The sequence below is a fragment of the Pantherophis guttatus genome, chromosome 16 (genome assembly GCF_059756535.1).
Source record: "Pantherophis guttatus breed Tessera chromosome 16, ASM5975653v1, whole genome shotgun sequence".
Taxonomy (NCBI): Eukaryota; Metazoa; Chordata; class Lepidosauria; order Squamata; family Colubridae; genus Pantherophis; species Pantherophis guttatus.
The window spans coordinates 19,483,560-19,502,015 of NC_142078.1; the positions used below are offsets into that span (position 1 = coordinate 19,483,560).

General features: G+C 49.3%; 1 protein-coding gene across 4 annotated transcripts in view; it reads right to left on the reverse strand.

The window, feature by feature from the left end:
• Positions 1 to 18,456, reverse strand: part of NACC2 (NACC family member 2) — a 50,115-nt gene that overhangs the window by 1,522 nt on the left and 30,137 nt on the right. For 3 of the 4 annotated variants that reach the window (XM_087879622.1, XM_034436162.3, XM_087879623.1), the window contains 4 exons: positions 5,865 to 6,137; positions 3,647 to 4,556; positions 692 to 859; positions 302 to 407 (listed from right to left, as the gene is read on the reverse strand). In XM_087879622.1, coding sequence (XP_087735748.1) covers positions 302 to 407; positions 692 to 859; positions 3,647 to 4,499 — 1,127 coding nt within the window. In that variant the 5' untranslated portion in view covers positions 4,500 to 4,556; positions 5,865 to 6,137. Of the gene's footprint in view, positions 1 to 301; positions 408 to 691; positions 860 to 3,646; positions 4,557 to 5,864; positions 6,138 to 11,148; positions 11,266 to 18,456 lie in introns of those variants that run through there. The other variant, XM_034436166.3, reaches the window with a different exon arrangement.

The following is an 18,456-nucleotide window of genomic DNA, read 5'->3' on the forward strand; positions in this document are numbered from 1 at the left end:
CCTTAGCCATGAAGGCCAGTTGGGTGACTTTTGGTCAGTCCCTCTCTCTCTCTCTCAGCCCAGCCCACCTCAGAGGGTCGTTATGGGGAAAAGAGGAGGAGGAAAGCGTGTTGGCTATGTTCACTGCTTTGAGCTATTTGTAAAACTATGAATGCTGCAATACAAACAAAATAGATAAATAAAAATTAAAACAATTCCTGGTTTCCGGAGTGCTTTGACGTTCCTTTTTCTGGCTGTAGGAAAGTATTTTTTTACCCGGTCAAAACATTGAAGAGCTGTGCAGGTGACGCGGCCATCCTACCTGTCGAAGAACGTGGCCAGGAGGCGTCGAAGGAGGACTTTGTGTTTCACACCTGCGCAGAGGTGGCAATTCATGAGCTGCCCTCGGGTGATGTAAACCCCAGAACCTGGGAACAAGAGGAGGAAGAGGAGAAAGGGAGAGAGGCTAAGGACCCAAGGCCGTGTGAAGGAATTCAATTAGATGCTTTTTTTAAAAAAAAAATCAATCAATCAATAATTCCCAGCAGAGCAATTACACCGTTTGATAAATCCCAGGTTTCTCACCGGTTGTGAGTTTCAGGCTTTCATCTGTTATTACTGATGATCATAATTTCCTTTTAATGTTTATGGGGCTCATGGCATAAAGTGGGCCTCGTTTTGCACCCAGACGCAGGCCCTGTTCACACATTACCTGCAACCAATTCAAGTTTCTCTCCAGGATCGCCTTCCGAGTAGAGCTTCGGGTGGCAGCGGTAACCGATCTGGCTAATCAGGCTCGCCGGAAGAGCTACCAAATCGCGCCGGATGAGGACGCAGGAGCGGCTCTCCACGGGAATTTGCTCCGGCTTCTCTGGAGGCCCTTGGGAAGGAGGAGGCGGAGGAGAAAAGTCACACTCGGGAACTGGGAGGTCTCTGTGAAAAACTGTTCTTGCATCTCGGCTCTTTTCTGGACTGATTAGCCCAAAGTCACCCAGCCGGCTTTCCTGAAGAAGGTGGGACTAGAACTCCCCGTCTCCTGGTGAGTAGCCCAAAGTCACCCAGCCGGCTTTCATGCCTAAGGCAGGACTAGAACTCACCATCTCTGGCTTTCTAGCCTGGTGTCTTAAGCACTAAACCAAACTGGATCTGTGATTATTTCATATAAATATTACTTGGCGGGTGGATTCAAAATTCAGATGCTTGGCGAACTGCATTGCTGGACGGGAATTATGGGAGCTCACAATTCTGCAGGCAACCTGGTTTGGAATAGATTCTGGGTAGATTTTAAAGGCAGAAAGCCAGTCCTGCAGTGCTCGGATTCCTACTACATTTTTCATCTGGTACATAAATTATTTTTATTTATATATTTATTCTGGAGGAGGAGCAGCAGCTGAAAATGCAGGCTGTACTGTACTCGTGTTGAGCCTCCCATTGTTTCAACCATGTGCAGGTTTGAATGCACAGGCCGTCCCTGATTTGTTTAGTAACCGTTCGAAGTTACGACGGCACTGAAAAAAGTGATTTACGGCCGTTTTTCACACTTATGACCACTGCAGCATCCCCAGGGTCACATGATCAAAATTTGGACAGCTGACGTGTATTTATATCCCATGACCACCGTTTGCAACCCTCCCAGCTGGCTTCCGACAAGCAACGTCAACGAGGCGGCCAGATTCGTTTAACAACTGCATGATTTGCTTAACAACAAACCAACCACAGCCCCAAAGGAGCATAAAACGGAGCAAAATCTCACTCGGCAATGGGAGTTTTGGGCTCGATGGCAGTCAGGACTCCCTGTAAGGGAGGGGTGGGGGGTGGGGGGGTTATAACAAACTGGCATTTGGTCCAACCACTGTTAGTGATATTTCATCCTTCCTCTCTGGCTTTCCCTGGGCAGTATCCATTTCCCTCCCACCAGAGAGGTTTCTCATGGGAACCAGCAAGTGGGGAAGGATTTCTGCCTTCCGCTTCTCCCTCTTAAAATAGCCCAAGATGCTTATCAATTTGAAAGACAAACACAGCAACCCAAATCAGAGGCTCGGTTCCTGCAGTTAGGAAATCCCAGGTTAGGCACGCACGAGTGGGTATCTATTTCCAGAGCCTCTTCCGCTCATTATTAAATATATATATATATATTTTCTAAGCTGAAGAAGAACATTTTTCTCAGGCTTAATTATAGAGCAGGGACTGTCCCAGGAGCCACGGCAGAAGGTCTCCATCAAATATATCACTACAGGCAGGTTGCAAGAACAAAGAAAGGAGGGAGAAACTCTATACGGGTGATCCTTGACTTAAAACTGCTCATTTAGCGACCGTTCGAAATTACAATGGCACTGAAAAAAGTGGCTTAAAATTGGTTTTCGGACTTACGACCGCTGCAGCAGCACCCCCATGGGTCACGGGATCGAAATTCAGAGGCTGGGCAACCGATTCATATTTACGACGTTTGCAGTGTCCCTGGGGTCACGTCACCCCCCCTCCCCCTTTTGCGACCTTCTGACAAGCAACATCAAAGGGAAAGCCAGACTCACTTAACAACCGAGCTACTAACTTAACCAATGCAATGATTCACTTAATCACGGCGGCAAGAAAAGTCGTAAAATGGGGCAAAGCTCACTTAACAAATGTTTCACTTAGTATAAATTCTGGGCTCAATTGTGGTTGTAACTCGAGGACTGCCTGCAGCCACCAGAGGCCCTTCACTCTAGGGAGGCGGCTCAGTTTCATTACTGCTTATAAACAATATTGGGGTTGAGGAATCTGTGCCTCACTCTTTAAACCCACGGAAGAGGAGGAGGAGGAGGAGGAGAAGAAGGAGAAGGAGGAGGAGGAGGGGGAGGAGGAGGAGGAGGAGGAGAAGAAGAAGAAGAAGAAGAAGAAGAAGAAGAAGAAGAAGAAGAGGAGGAGGAGGAGGAGGAGGAGGAGGAGGAGGAGGAGGAGGAGGAGGAGGAGGAGGAGGAGGAGGAGGAGGAGGAGGAGGAGGAGGAGGAGGAGGAGGAGGAGGAGGAACCGAGATTTGACAATGATCATCAAACAATCCAAATCCATTTCTTCTGAGTGCCTGGTTGGCCTTCTCAGGATCTCAGAGCTCCTGAGCTTTCCCTGAGTATGCTGCAAATACAACCAGAGACTTTTAACATTCAGTGTTAAAACCCAAATGCGCGCTATTTCTTCCACCCAAAGTCAGAAACACACCCCTCTCCTGAACCACAGTTCGGTGTTGCCCCAATGATGGCCAAAGCCAACATTTGAGGTCTGTCTCAGCATAAATGCAGAGGAGCTGAGATGTCTTTGGGTTCAGAAGAGGTAGACAAAAGCTCTAGAAAAGGACTAAGGGGGACATAATAGCAATGTTCCAATATTTGGGGGGGCTGCCACAAAGAAGAGGGGGTCCACCTGTTCTCCAAAGAACCTGAAGGCCCAGCAAGAAGGAACTAAGGAGAAATCTCCTGACAATTATAACAATTAACCAGCAGAAGGACTTGCCTCCAGAACTTATGGAATCTCCATCACTGGAGGATTTTAAGACGAGACTGGACAACCATTTGTCTGCAGTGGTATACGGCCTCCTGCCTGAGCATGGGGATGGAGCAGAAGACCTCCAAGGTCCCTTCCGACTCTGTTATTCTGTTAATAATAACAGGGAAGGGGAAGAAAATAGGGTTACCTGCGTAGCTGCCCGTAGACTTGATGTACATCTGCCCGTATTGCTCTTCCGTCATGGTGTCGTAGGCTTCGTCATCTTCCTCATCCTCTTCGTTGTGGTAGGACGTGGGGCTGTCCGTGGTTGGGATGCTGCTGGCCCCGGGACTCGTCCGCTCCCCCTGGACATATGGAGCCTGCGGGATGTTGGAGATGAGCGGGCCGAGGCTGGGCACCCCGTAGTAGGAGACGCGGGACAGCTTCACCGCTGTGGTGCTCGAGGAGCTCCCCGCCGCCGTGTCTCGCAGGCCCCCCTCCAGGGCCCTCTTGGCTGGCAGCGGCGTCTGCTGCTCCAGGTTCTCGTGCTTGACCCGGGTGAGGAGCGGGATGGGCAGCGAAGGGGACATGACGTAAGGCATGGACGCCATCTGGACGGGGTTGCACGGGCTCTGGGGCTCCGAGCCGGCCTCTTCGATCATGGCCGTTTGAGAGTCACAGTGGGGCGAACTGACTTTGAACATGAGGTCGGTCCCTTTCTCCACAATGTGCTGGATCTGCAGGAAGCCGGCTGTGTACATCACCACCAGCTGCTCGCTGGCCGCCATGGTCAGCTTGCCCGTGTAGCAAAAGGAGAGGATCTGTTGGAAGCAAGTGGCCGGAACCGAACTGGGCAGCTCAAACGCACTTTTGCTGTTCCCGCTAAACAGATCCCGGAAGTACAAACTGCTGGCGGCCAGCACCGCCCGGTGGGCCTTGAAGGCCTGGCCCTTGACCACGATGGAGACATCGCAGTAGAGGCCCAGCAGCCTCTGCTCGTTCAGGGAGCCCAGCACGGTGTTCCCAAAATTGGGGATCTCGATGTGCAGCATCTGAGACATGTCTCCCCCCGGTCCTTACGCGTTCAGCGCCGCGACAGCCTCCAACAGAAAGTGCATCTATTGGGGGGGGGAGGAGGGAGGGGGGAAGGAGAAGAGGGAGGGAGGGAAAATGCTTGGTTGAGTTGAATACAGGCAGTCCTCAACTTACAACATTTCATTTAATGACCGTTCAAAGTTACAAAGGCACTGAAAAAAAGTGATTTAGGACTAAGTTTCCCACACTTCGGACTATCTCGATGACAGCAATAGCGCTTAGACTTATATCCCGCTTCACAGCCCTTTCTAAGCGGTTTACAGAGACAGCCAATCCATCTGGGTCCTGGTTGGACCAACCTCGGGAAGGATGGAAGGTTGAGCCAACCTCCGGTCAGGATCGAACTCCTGGCAGTGGGCAGGCGTTCAGTTCTCGTCGTCTTTTAAGAAGGGACCGAACAGCCATTTGTCTAGAATGGAATAGAGCAGAGGTCTTCAAACTTAGCAGCTTATAGACTTGTGGACTTTAACTCCCACAATTCTGGGAGTTGAAGTCCACAAGTCTTAAAGCTGCCATGTTTGAAGACTTCTGGTATAGAGTCTCCTGCTTCTGCAGGGGTTGGACTAGGAGACCTCTAATGTCCCTACCAACTCTCGTTGTTCTGTTAGAAGTATCCTCGGATGGACCCCATCAGTTCTTGTTATCTCCTTGGTGTGGGCCAGCAAGTCTCCAAAACTTTTCTCCTCCACGGAGGAGCCTCTTCCGCACTTGGTCCTTGGAGCCCAAGGCAGAAAGTGGACAAGGGACCCATCTTCCAGATTTGGGGAGGGTGCGGGGAGAGTAGGGGGAAGGAGGCGCTTCTGTGGACGTCTGCCGGGCTCTCTGCTTGGCACCCCAAACTGAGGCATTTTAAGGATGAAGGGATGCTTCCCGCACGCATGCAGCAAAACCCATAACCAGGAGAAGAAAGCGGCCACCTTCAGCTCCTCCGAGAGAAATTCAGCGTGTTTGACTTTGGCAGACGGAGCGAGGCTCCCCATCCTTCCCTTTCCCCAGCTGGTGCCTCAAACGGGATTACCTGGGGCTGCAACAATTCCCCCCTCCCACCATCGAAACCCCAAGCCCACCCACCTATAGACACCATCACATTTCAACTCTGGGGGGGGGGGTCAGGAAAGAGGCGGCTTTCCCAAGAGGAGGGAATTAAGAGCCAGGAAAAAAAGAAAGGAGCTCTCTAAACAGATAACTGCATCCCTGGGTGCCAGCCTGGCATCTGCCCACCCCCCACCCAACCCCATCCCTGGGGGCCAGCCGATGCGATGCGTACCCCCGTGCAGCAAACTTCTGCTCTGCTCAGATCTGCCTGCCTGCTTTCCCGCGGACGGACGTACCTTTAACGGGGGATGAAAACAGGAGCTCAGCTCTTCCCGGGAAGGTCCCTTAAACCAAAGGGAAGAGGAAGGGGCCGAAGGAGGAACAGAAACAGCCGAGCATCCCTTCGGAGTCCCTTCCTCCTCCTCCGCCCGGCTGATGAGAAGCTCCTGGTTTTTTCCAGCTAAGTCCGATTTCTCTAGCAGCGGCGGCGGCGGTGGCGGCAGAAGGAAGATCCAGGGCTGGCAGTCCCGGTGGTGGCTGGATGGTGGTTGAACGGTTCAGCCAGTTCCCTGCAATGAATAGCAGCCTTTGATAAGGTTCCCGGTGCAAATGCCAATTTCGAAGCAGGGAAAAAGGGGGGAGGGGGGCACAGAGAGAGAGAGAGAGAGAGAGAAAGGAAGAAACTGGGATGGGGTGGGGGTGGGGGGGGGTGAGGAAATCAATGCCAGGGAAATGCTGTGAAGTCTTGGTTCAAGACAGACTTCTGATGAGTCACTGCAGCCCGAACAAAGATGGCAGATATACTGCACCCTGCTGATGAAGTGCTGAGACGATGCCCCACCAGCCACCACCGCCAAACAGTGCGGGGGGGGGGGGTGTTCTTTCTTTCTTTCTTTCGGCTTTCTTCTTCTTCTCCTCCTCCTCCTCCCCCACTCCTCCCTCTTCCACCTTCTCACTTTTTTGGGAGGGGGGGAAGGGAGGGGAATTTATGGTGCGGGTTTTGCATATGAATTGCCAATTGTCAAGCCCCCCCCCTCCCCCTTTCCTCTGCCACTCTCTAGGACATTTGGAGTGTCAGAGCAGTTCCAAGTCTTTCAAGCAATCTGCAGTGCTGATGCAGCTTTTGGGTTAACCCCCTCCTGGATGGAGAGGTGTTGAATTGAATTGAATGGCTTCATTTGGCCAAGCGGGACGAGACAGACCCACACGAGGAATGTTTGTCTCCGGTGCGGAAGCACAGAAGCGTACATGCAAAGCAGCAGTGAGAATAATAATAATATTATTATTCACATTTAATATGTGAAGGCAGCAAAATCGCACAAACTGATTACAAAGCTAGACACGACCGAGTTGCTAAATTAATCCACTGGTCATTATGTAAAAAATACGATATTCCTGCATCCAAAAAGTCATGGGAACATAAAGTGGAAAAAGTTATAAAAAATAAGAAGGTGAAGATCTTGTGGGACTTTCGAATACAGACGGATCGTCAGTTGGAACACAACACGCCAGATATCACAGTTGTCGAAAACCGAAACGTACAATTTATTGACATCGCGGTACCAGGAGATGCCGGAGTCGAAGAAAAAGAACCGGGAAAAAAAATCACTAAATATCGCGACCTGGCCATCGAAACTACACGGCTATGGATGAAACATGTCACAGTGATACCCACTGTCATCGGGGCACTTGGTACCATGTCCAAGAATTTTATAACATAAATCAGCAAATTGCAGCTTCCTGCAATCACACCAGCGGAACTGCAAAAAACTGCGCTACTCGGAACATGGTACATCTTAAGAAGGTCCTTGGTTGAGCCCTAGGACGCTGGCAGCAACCATTAGCACCAGTCAATGGTATTTGTGATGCATTTTTAAATGTTCAGCTGACTGAGTTTCATATTTAATGAATAAAGTAAATAATAATAATAATAATGCGTTGGAAGATATGTGAGAAATACCATTTGCCTGCAAGCAAGAACTGGGGGGCTCAGTTCATAGAAAAACGAAGAAGTTAAAAACTCTGGGACTTTAGAATGAAAACAGACAAGCACCTGCCAGGTAACACCCTGGACTTTACAATTGTTGATAAGAAAGACCCCCCCAAAAAGTCTGGATAATGGATATGGCAGTTCCCGGGGACAGCAGAAGAGAAGAGAAAGAACTGGAGGAGGTCACAACATACAAAGACCTTTATTGATAGAAATGGAACGACTGTGGCACAAGGAAGCGAAGGCAGGACCAGCAGTCATTAGGCGCCTTGGGTGCAACTGCAAAACATCTGGAGCTCCACTTGAACACTATCGTCGGCATTGACAAAAATCCCCGTCGGTCAATTGCAAAAGGCGGCTTTACTCGAAATAGCTTACATTCCCGTGACGAGACCCCTAACGCCACAAAACATCAACAACTGCCTATCCCGGGTGCTTGGGAAGGACTCGATAAGCAGGCAAAAATCCAGTCTGAACATCTGGCCGACTGTGGGACCAGTCATGATAGCAATAAAAGGGGAAGTAAGGAAGATCATAAGGAGGATAAATAGTACTATTACAACCATACTATGTGGGTTAACATATAGAGAAGGAAGGGTTCGCGAGGCTGGGAGCATCCTCTGTTCATCGGCCTCTCCGTAAACTCTTCCGGGCCATCTTGGCAAGAAAGTGGCTTGTTTGGGTTCCCCAATCCAAGCCAAACCCTCCTCCCAGCTAAAATTGGGGGCTCAGAGACAATCGATCGGAGGAGAGGAAGCAGGGTGAAGGGACAGAATAATAGTACAACAGAATACAGGCAGTCCTCAGTTTAGGACCACAACTGAGCCCAAAATTTTGGCTGCTAAGGGAGACATCTGTTCATTTTGTCCCATTTTATGACCTGTCCTGCCACAAGCGGTTATGCGAATCACAGCGGTTGTTAAGATAGTCACATGGTTGTTAAGTGAATCGGGTTTCCTCATTGACTTTGCTTGTCAGAAGGTTGCAGAAGAGGATTGCGTGACCCCCGAGACATTTGCAACCGTTGTAAATATGAGTCACTGACCAAGTGTCTGAATTTTGATTCCCCGTGACCACGCGGGTGCCATAGTCATAAGTGTTAAAAACGGTCCTTTTTTTCAGTGCCGTTTTGAACGGTCACTAAATGAGCTGTTGTAAGTCGAGGACTACCTCGAACAGAGTGGCAAGGGAGCGTGCCAAGCGTGAGAAGCGCCGCTTTGGGGGCAGCTTAATAGAGTGGCAAAGTTTCCTCTAGCGTGGAAAAGTCAGGAAAATGATCTTGAGAGAAACAGGGCAAGGATGGTCACTGCTTCTCTTCAGGCCAGGGGAAGAAACTTTCGGAAGAAACTCGGACAGACGCTCCCTTAATTCACGGAAGGACAAGAGGGAGGGAAGCCCACTACAATCGGACCTTCAGGATTCGGTGATGGCCAACCATCTCAATTCAAACAGTATCAGGAGAGGGAAGAGAAAGCGCATCCCATAATAAGCCACCTGGCTAAATCCGGGCAGCCGAGACTGGCAAAGATGCTGGCAGAATCAAACCAGGTTAAATTAAAGGTGGTCAGCTAACAAGGAACTGCCAGCATCCTGCGTTCATGCCTCTGCTAAAATTGCTCTCCAGATACCCAGGAAGGATTTTAGAAATCTGGGTATCCGGTACAGGTCGTCCTTGACTTACAACCACTCATTTAGCGACCGTTCGAAGTTACAATGGGCAATGGAAGTTGTGACGGCGAATTTTTGGTCGGTGTTCGAAAGTCCAGGACGGATGCTCTTCTTACAGATAGAACTACAACTCCCAAGATGCCACTGGTGGCCGGTTCTGAGAGTTGCAGACCCAATAGATCGGGAAGGCTGCCCTGTTAGGGGAGAGAACCTTCCGGACCCCCAGAGGGGTCTAGAACTTCTTCTCGTGTTAAGAAGGAAAAGGCCCTGGAAATTTCTCCAGCAACTGCATCCCGTTTGGCTCTTAATTTGGGGTGTGCATTTGGCATGCCCGCCAGGTGGCATCTGTGTCCCAACGCCATCTTTCTCCAAGACAGTCCTTTCCTTGTTCAGCCGAGAAACGCTGCCACCCGCCCCGGCCGGCTGCAGAAATGTGCCCCTTGGCACAATGCAAACTCCTGAGCCAGCCTTGTTTTGAGGGAAGGGATGCTGCCCATTGAAGGGGAGATTCCTTCCGTAAATGTATTCTTCTCTCCGGTGCCAAAACTTTGGGCATCCTACGATTGCTTCCCCCCTCGAGAAAAAGCTCTCTGCCCTGGGGAGAGACGTAATGCAATTCTGCAGCCTGCTGTGAAATGCTGCAGTTTAATAGCTTCTCTGGCTAGGCTTGGTCTTCACCAATAAAAGAAAACGAGGTTTATTTGCAAAGTGGGGGGGGGGGCGCAATTGGGATCCAGAATCATAAGGGGGAACAAGTGCTGTGATCCCCCACTCCAAGCGTTGACAGGTTGAGAAAACCTTCTCAAACTTGAAACATGGCCCAGATGCGTAGACATCAACTCCCAAAATTTTCAGACATGACAACATGAAAGTCATCGCTAGGAAATCTGGAAATTGAAAGCTGCCTCCAGAGATATGGAGCTCAGCTCTCAGAATCTCTCAGCTCGCATGGCCATTGCTAAGGATTCTGGGCATCGATGACTAAACATCTGGAGACTTAGAAGAAGGTAAGAGTTGAGGAGGGCTTGGTCCACCTTCTCCAACCTGGCGCCCCTCCAAGTTGTGTGGAATTTCAGCGGTCCCTTCCCTTGGCCAGCATGGCTGCGATTCCGTGATTTCATCTTATTTCGCTGACCTTGTTTATATTAATTATCTACCTAAGGTGAAGGCCAGCAGGATGAGGAAGGCGCCTCTCTTACCATCCAAATTCAAGGTCCAGGGGAAAGAGAAAACAACAGCGCAGACCGAGAGAGGAAGAATGGAATCACGTCACAGCATAAAGAGAAGCCCGTGAAAATAAAAATAATAATAAAAAAGTCTCTAGGGACGTGTAGGGTGGGAGGGACCATCGGTGCAAGGAGAGGCAGAGGACCATAACTGGACAGCCATGTTCTCTCCACCTTCCGCGGAATCCCTCCTTGACAAATTATGCACTCTCAAAAGGGTGACAACCAGCCCTTAAGGGGGGAAATCTACTGGCTTTCTTTCAAGGCAAGCTCCGTTCTCCAGATGCCCCGAATCAACTTGGGGGGGGGGGGGGGGGCAGCCGGAAAGCTTCCCAGAAAACCACTTCCCACCTTCGGTCCTGCCCGCCTCAAAACTGGACCAAAATAACTCAAGCAAGAGATCCCACCCCGCTTTGACTTTCTTCCCATGCAGACCCCCCTCCTCCAAATTCCCACAAAGGGACCCCTCCCCATTTCTCCAGTCCTGCAGACCCCCCCTCTGCCCCTCCCACAAACTCAAGGCATCCCCGAGAGAGTTTTATCTCAAGGGCCCCCCCCCCATTTCCCAATGACAGCCTTCTCCACGATCCAGACCGAAGGGCAAGATGCAGCCCACCTTAGGTGCCCGGCACGGGGAGAGGGGCGAAGGGAAAAGAGCCGAAGGAGAACAGCAGGCAGCGCCACCGACACACTCACAACAACGCCCCCGGAGAGATTCCTCCTTGCTTCGGCTCCCTGCCTGGGGATGGTGGACGGCCTGAGCTCTGGGGTTTCTTCGCCCTCCCTCCCTTCAGCCACTTACTCTGTGAGTCAGCAGAAAGAGGCATGAGCTGCCTAGTCCTGATGCAACCACACGGGGGGCTTAGGAGAGAGAGAGAGAAGGAAAGCCACATGAAAAGGCAGAGTGGGGAAGCGGCACACGCCAGCCAGCCCTGCTCTGTGTGTGTGTGTGTGTGTTTGTGTGGGCTCTGTTCAGCCAGCCGGAGGACAAAGCCAAGGAGGGTCCAGATCCCTGCAGAAATCCGCCCCCCCCCGGCACCCCTTCTGGAAAGCAGAATTAGAATGAGAGAATAACAGGAGTTGGAAGGGACCTTGGAGGTCTTCTAGTCCAACCCCATGCTCGAGCAGGGACCCTACAGCATTCTGGACAAGTGGATGTCCGGTCTCTTCTTAAAAATCTCCAGTGATGAAGCAGCCACAACTTCTGGAGGCAACTTCTGTCCCACCGATTAGTTGTTCTCACTGTTAGGAAGTTTCTCCTTAGTCTTGGATTGATTGATTCCTTCCTTCCTTCCTTCCTTCCTTCCTTCCTTCCTTCCTTCCTTCCTTCCTTCCTTCCTTCCCTCCCTCCCTCCCTCCCTCCCTCCCAAGGCGGCATACATATCCAACACACCGTCCTCCTCCTATTTTCTGCATAACAACCACCCTGTGAGGTGTGTTGGGCTGAGAGAGAGAGGGACAGTCCCAAGGTCATCCTGCTGGCTTCCATGGCTGAGGCAGGACTTGAACTCACCGTCTCCTGCTTTCTAGCCTGGTGCCTTAACCGCTGGACCCAACTAGCAATGTTCTCCCACCTGTTACTTCTTGCCCTGGTCTCAGATGCTTTGGGGAAATAGCTTGACATTCCCGCCCCCCCCGTGAGAACCCCTCAAAGTTCCAGCCAAGTTGCGAGGGGGCTTGCAGCAACTCCATCTTGGCCGTGGGTGACCGCTGGACTAGCCCAACCCGCTGCCCAAGGAAAGATGCGTTATAACCAGGCATTATAACTCAGGGTTTCTAACCTTGGTAATTTTAAGTCTCGTGGATCTCAACTTCCAGAATTCCCCAGCCAGCTGGGGTTGAAGTCCCAAGTCTTAAAATTGCCAAGGTTGGAAACCCATGCCTTATATGCCCTTCTGGACAAATGGCTGTCCAGTGCTGGCTTTTCTTGAAAACCTTTGCAACATGACAGCCAACAGGGCGGCACCTGGGACTTCCATGAGAACCTCACAGGCCAACGGATGTTCTCACACACCCCAATGCTACGGCCTTGGCTTAGCCAAAACTTGCCACCACCGTTCCGTATGTTCTTACATCGCTCCGTCACCAGAGACAGAATTAACAAGATGTTCCTATAAATTCCTTTCAAAAACGGGAACAGAAATCCTACTATCGAGAGAGCTCAACGGCTGTGCAGATGTTCAGTCTCTTTCTCTCTTCATCTGCTGCCTTCCAGATGTTACAAGAGACAGTGTTCTCCAGCTTTGCGCCTGGGGTGGGTGGGGAGAGAGTACAAGGCCTCTATCATCTAGCCATTATGAGCGAAGGGTGTGGATTTTGGGAGCTGGAGTCCTGTCATTTACAGAAGGCTGGCATGTAGAGCACAATGGAAGGCTGGCACTGGGCGTGCGAATGGACAAAATAGGGGGGCAAAGATGGACAGTCAGGAGACTCTGAGGAGACCCTAAATCGGAACCTCACCCACTTATTTCAGGAGAAACTCAAGATATTTGGAAATTCTCCTTCAGACTCTGCTTAAATCTCCATCTCTAGATAGCGATCGATGTCTAAGGACTGCCATTCCCAGAATTCCTCTGGCTAGCTGGACAACATCTGGAGGGCACCAGACTGGGAAAACTCTTCCAGAACACAGATCCTCTCAATACGGTAGACAAACACAAGTTGCCTTTCGTTGTTTCAAGCAGCCCCTTTGGCTAGAATTACCATATTCCTCCTGGGTGCTTTCGATGTGTCATTGTGGGTTTCAGATCCTTAATTTCATAGGATTTCTTCAGCGATGTTTGTGCTGTGGTTTCTGAGACGGACAATCGGATGGGGGAAAGGCAGAGGCAAGATGAACACCCAGCTTCTGTCGGTTGATGGGATTTTATGATTTATCCAGAATTGGTAACTCTGGGGAGCAAAACACAAGCCTCTTACCCCTCAAAGGTCACAACCTAAAACAGGAGTGCCCAACGTTGTCAACTTTTAAGACTTGGGGACTTCAGCTCCCAGAATTTCCCAGCCAGCCACGAGTTGAAGTCCACCAGTCCAACCAGAAATTTCCTGACAGTGAGAACAATTCATCAGTGGAACCACTTGCCTCCAGAAGTTGTGGGTGCTCCAACACTGGAGGTTTTTAAGAAGAGGTTGGATAACCATTTGTCTGAAGTGGTGTAGGGTTTCCTGCCTAGGCAGGGGGGTGGACTAGAAGACCTCCAAGGTCCCTTCCAACTCTGTTATTCTATTCTGTTCTAAGGCTCCCTTCTGTCATGAGATTTCCCTGGGCCAGTTGACAAAACCACGTTTGGAGGGCCTTCTCGAAGGCCGCAGCCAGAGAGAAGATGAAATAAAACTGCAGCAAAGGAACAAATAAAAGGAACAAACCAGGCTACAGACTTAGGTATGTTATCTTTATATAAAACTCTACCCTGCCCGTCCAATGCAGATGTATCTCTCAGGGATTACATAAGATAATAAAATGCATTTAGGGCAGAACAGAAATCTCGTTACGAAGACATTTTAAGAAGCGTGTGACACAACCTCCAACCGCTTCTTGGCATGGCTTGCTGCAAATTTTCCCCCCGTCGGGCACCCAACAAGCCTCTTTGGCCCCACGAGTCTCTAAAATCCGCCACCCACGTGGGAATTTGGAGCATTGCAGCAATGATGAAAGTCACTTACGACCAGTCCTCGCACTTACGCAGTATTCCCCACGGTCAAATTTCAGGCGCTCAAGGAAACTCTAATAATACAACCATTGGGATTCCGATAAATTCTACGTAAACTTTTTCAGTTTTCTCTTCCAGCTATGCTGAAGTCGAGAGATTTTTTTGCTAACCAGAGAACGGAGGCCGGTGTAATACAACTTTTTATGTTCTTTGATGCTCCCGGATGGAGCTCAAGAGAAGATTGCCCCTCATCTGTCCGTTACCCACATCACTCAGAAACCCAGCAGGTGGGTGGGTGAAATAAATAAATAAAAAATTGCAATGCGCAAACAGCATTTTCAAAACAGCCAAGGGGGCTGCGCCCACCAGCGCGTTTGCTTAAAGGCAGAGGAGATAGTACATAACTCATTCATCTTTAATATTCATAGCCGGGTTGATTTGCATATTGTGCCATAAATAGTCGAAGCCGAGGTGAAATATGAGGTGCCCCACTTGCATTCCTAATTCTGCCTAAAATCAAACGTTCTTTTATCTCTTAGATGGGCATTGTGATTTATGCCCCTTGTCTTGCAACTGCGGGATCCTTCCTTCCTTCCTTCCTTCCTTCCTTCCTTCCTTCCTTCCTTCCTTCCTTCCTTCCTTCCATCCATCTTTCCTTTCCTTTCCTTTCCTTTCCTTTCCTTTCCTTTCCTTCCCTTCCCTTCCCTTCCCTTCCCTTCCCTTCCCTTCCCTTCCCTTCGCTTCCTCTCACCTGCACAGCAAATGAATCTGCACCAGGGATGCTGGCTCCCTTCCTGGAATTTCATCCTTCTCCTCGATTTAATTTGGGAAATTAAAGGGATCTGCACAAATCCCATCAAAAGCTGCGGTCCATTAAACTACAGACAGTCCTCGACGTATGACCACAACGGAGCCCAAACTTGCCACCCGAGGCATTTGTTTGGTGCATTTATCCTCATTTTACAACCTTCCTGGCTACAGTGGTTAATCACATTGTTAAGTGAACCTGCCTTCCCCTTCGACTTTGCAAAAGGGGATCATGTGATACCCCCTCCCCCCGCCCCGGGGACACTGCAACCGTCATAAATACAAGCATCTGAATTTGTATCACGTGACCATGGGGATACTACCATGGTCTTAGGTGTGAAAAATGGCCCTTAGTCACTTTTTTCAGTGCCGTCGCAACTTCGAATGGTCACTAAATGAACTGCTGTAAGTGGGGGACAACCTGTAGATGCACAAAGAGGAATTTGGACCAGGCCCATAGCAAAGGTCAGCATGATGGGACCCATGGTCCGCTATTTGGTAAGCATAGGTAGTCCTTGACTTACAACTCCTCGTTTAGTAACCGTTCAAAGTTATGAAGGGGCTGAAAAAAGTAACTTACAATTTGGTCCTCGCACTTGCAACCCGCTGCGGTATCCCCCGTGGTCACGTCATCGCAAGTTTGGGAGCATGCAACCGGCGTGCTTTGCAAACATCCCAGCCGACGACCACAGTCCATGGAGGTAGCTGGATTCGTTTAGCAGCCGCAGCAAAAAAAAAGGATCATCACTGCAGGCAACTCTTGATGCTCTCCTGATGCGAGTTGCATCCTTTTGCCCGAGGCTGTGAGGGCCCAAGTGCAACTTATCCGATTCCCTGCAGCGGATGCATTAATAAAGCCAATGGACTGAGGAAGCCTAAGAGGAATATTTAGCTCCGGCGAGCATCCTGCCTTCGAGGTCTTTACGGTCTCCAGGAATTCCCGCCGGGCCAATGAACCTCACCAGCATCCAGGGACAAAGGAAAGGAAGTCCCCACCACCCCAGCCCAGCCCAGCTGTTTTCGGCTTTGGACCGTGTTTGGATGCACTTGGGCCGGGTGCCGGCGAGGGAAAGGAAATGTGGACCGTGTTGCAAGAATCCTTCCAGCTGAGGAGGAGCTCGGCAGGACCTCTTCAACCACAAAAGCCAGATTTCTCCAAAGCTCTTTTGCAACCGACAAGAGGGGAATCTGGTGGGGTTAAAGCAGAGTTTCTCAACCTCGCAACTTTATGACGGGGGGACTTCCAAGTCCCAGAATTCCCCACAGCTGGCTGGGGAATCCCTGGAAGTTGAAGTCCACCCGCCTTAAAGTTGGCGAGCGGGAGAAATGCAGGTAGTCCTTGACTTACAACAGTTTGCTTAGTGAACTGAATTCACAGTTACAACGGCACTGGAAAAAAAAATGGTCTTAGGACCGTTTTCCACACTTACGGCTGTTATAACATCCCCACGGTCACGAGAATACAATTCAGACTTTCTTGGCAACTGAATCAAACTTATGACGGCTGCAGGGTCCCTTTTGCCACCTTCTGACAAGCAAATTCAATAGGGAGGCCAGATTCACTTAACAACCGTGTGACTGAATTAACAACGGCGATTCACTTAACAACTGTGTCAAGAAGGGTCGTAAAAGGGGGCAAAGCTCACTTAAATGTCTCACTTACCAACATAAATTTTGGGCTCAATTGTAGTCGTAAGTTGAGGACAACCTGTAATGAGTGGAATAGCTTTCCTCCGGAACTTGGGAATGCTCCATCCCTGGAAGTTTTAAGAAGAGGCTGGAAAGTCATTTGTCTGATATGATCTAGGCCAGGGGTCTGCAACTTTAAACACTCAAAAGAGCCATTTGGACCCATTTCCCACAGAAAAAAAAAACACAAAACCCTTCCCGTGCTTGACTATTTCTTGAGCGGCCACATACCTCCAATGTCCCAAAACTCTAGTTATTCTATATTCTGCATAAGTAAATCATCCAAAATGTATGGATAGGTTTTAAAGAACGTTAACCTCCAAAGTCTCTTTGGGCATAGATCCGCTTGAAAGGGTACTTTCTCCTTCTGTTAAAATGGGTCAGAGGTTGTTTTTTCTCTCTCACACTTTTGACGATCAAATTATTAGTAGGGAACCGTTTCCCTTCCATTTTTTAAGTTTAGGGTGGGAAGGCCTTACAAGGCTCCAGACATCTTGGAGGCATCCGACAAATCACTGCCAAGGCAGAATTTATTTATTCATGGATTTAACATATTAAATATTAATTTATATCCTGACTTTTATCTCTGTCTCTCTCTCTCTCATTTTTGCCTAATTCACTGTGGGCACCAGAGTCAATGACTGTCTACTTTTGGAAAACCCTCCTGAGAAATAACAGGGCTTCTTTTTGGTTTTGGTTTAAAAAGAGAGTTTTCCCCTTTTGGCTTTCAATGGGAAGATCTTTTTCTTACACAGGGTACTTTGCTTGAAATTGATTTTTGATTTTTATGAAGTGGCTGCCTTGATATCGAACTCTCTGCTTCCTGTTGCAAGCACTCCTTGCAACAAGAGAGGAATGATGTCACCCATGAACAAAATTGTTCTTTTGGAATTGTCATTCTTGCCCCTGCCTTCCCATGTAACTTATCGTTGCTTTGCTAACTCCCTGCCAATTTTGTTCCTTCTTGCTATGGTTGATCTGCTCTTCCAAATTATTTCTTCAGATTAACCTTCATGAGTCCCTGTTCCCTTCAGGTTGGGGACAGGTAACTTGGGAAGGTAAAACCTTGATGATTCCATGTTTCCTCCAAGTTATTCTTCAGGGCAAAATCTCGATGATTCCTTGTTACTTCCAAACTTGTAAATAACCGTCATAAATATGAGTCGGTCGCTAAGCAACTGAGTTTTGATCACGTGACCAAGGGGATACGGCAACGGTCGTAAGTGTGAAAAGCAGTCATAAGTCACTTTTTTTCTAGTGCTGTTGTAACTTTGAATGAGCAATTGTAAGTGGAGAACTACCCTGTTTGCCCCAAAGTCAGACTGAGTCTTATATTAATTTTTGCTCCAAAAGATGCATTATGGCTTATTTTCTGGTTAGGTCTTACTTTGGGGGAAATACAGTACTAAGCGCCTCTGTCTGCTGACGATCTTAACTGGGGCTTATTTTTGGGATAGGGCTTATATTACGAGGGTCCTGAAAAAATCATGCTAGGGCTTATTTTCCGGTTGGGTCTTATTTTCAGGGAAACAGGGTACCTGTAAAGTTGCAACATCCAGCTGTGTTGAGTGTTATGACAGCTGCTCTGTGCACCGAGGTGGCATAAGGAAGTAGTTCTGTTAAGCCTTTAAAAATCAATTAGATCTCTTCCCCATGACCTGAGAAAGACATACGGTTTAAAAATAAGGGTGTAAGGTTGAGCTGAGGCTGCCCACATCTGCAACATCTGGAGTTTGTCCATAGCCTTGGCCATCTGTCCAAGGTCCTTGTGTCTGGGGTGACTCATCCCCAACCCAATCTCCGCTCTTCAGCAGGAGGAGAGGCTCTCCCGTTTTAAGGAGAATGGCTTTATGCTGAA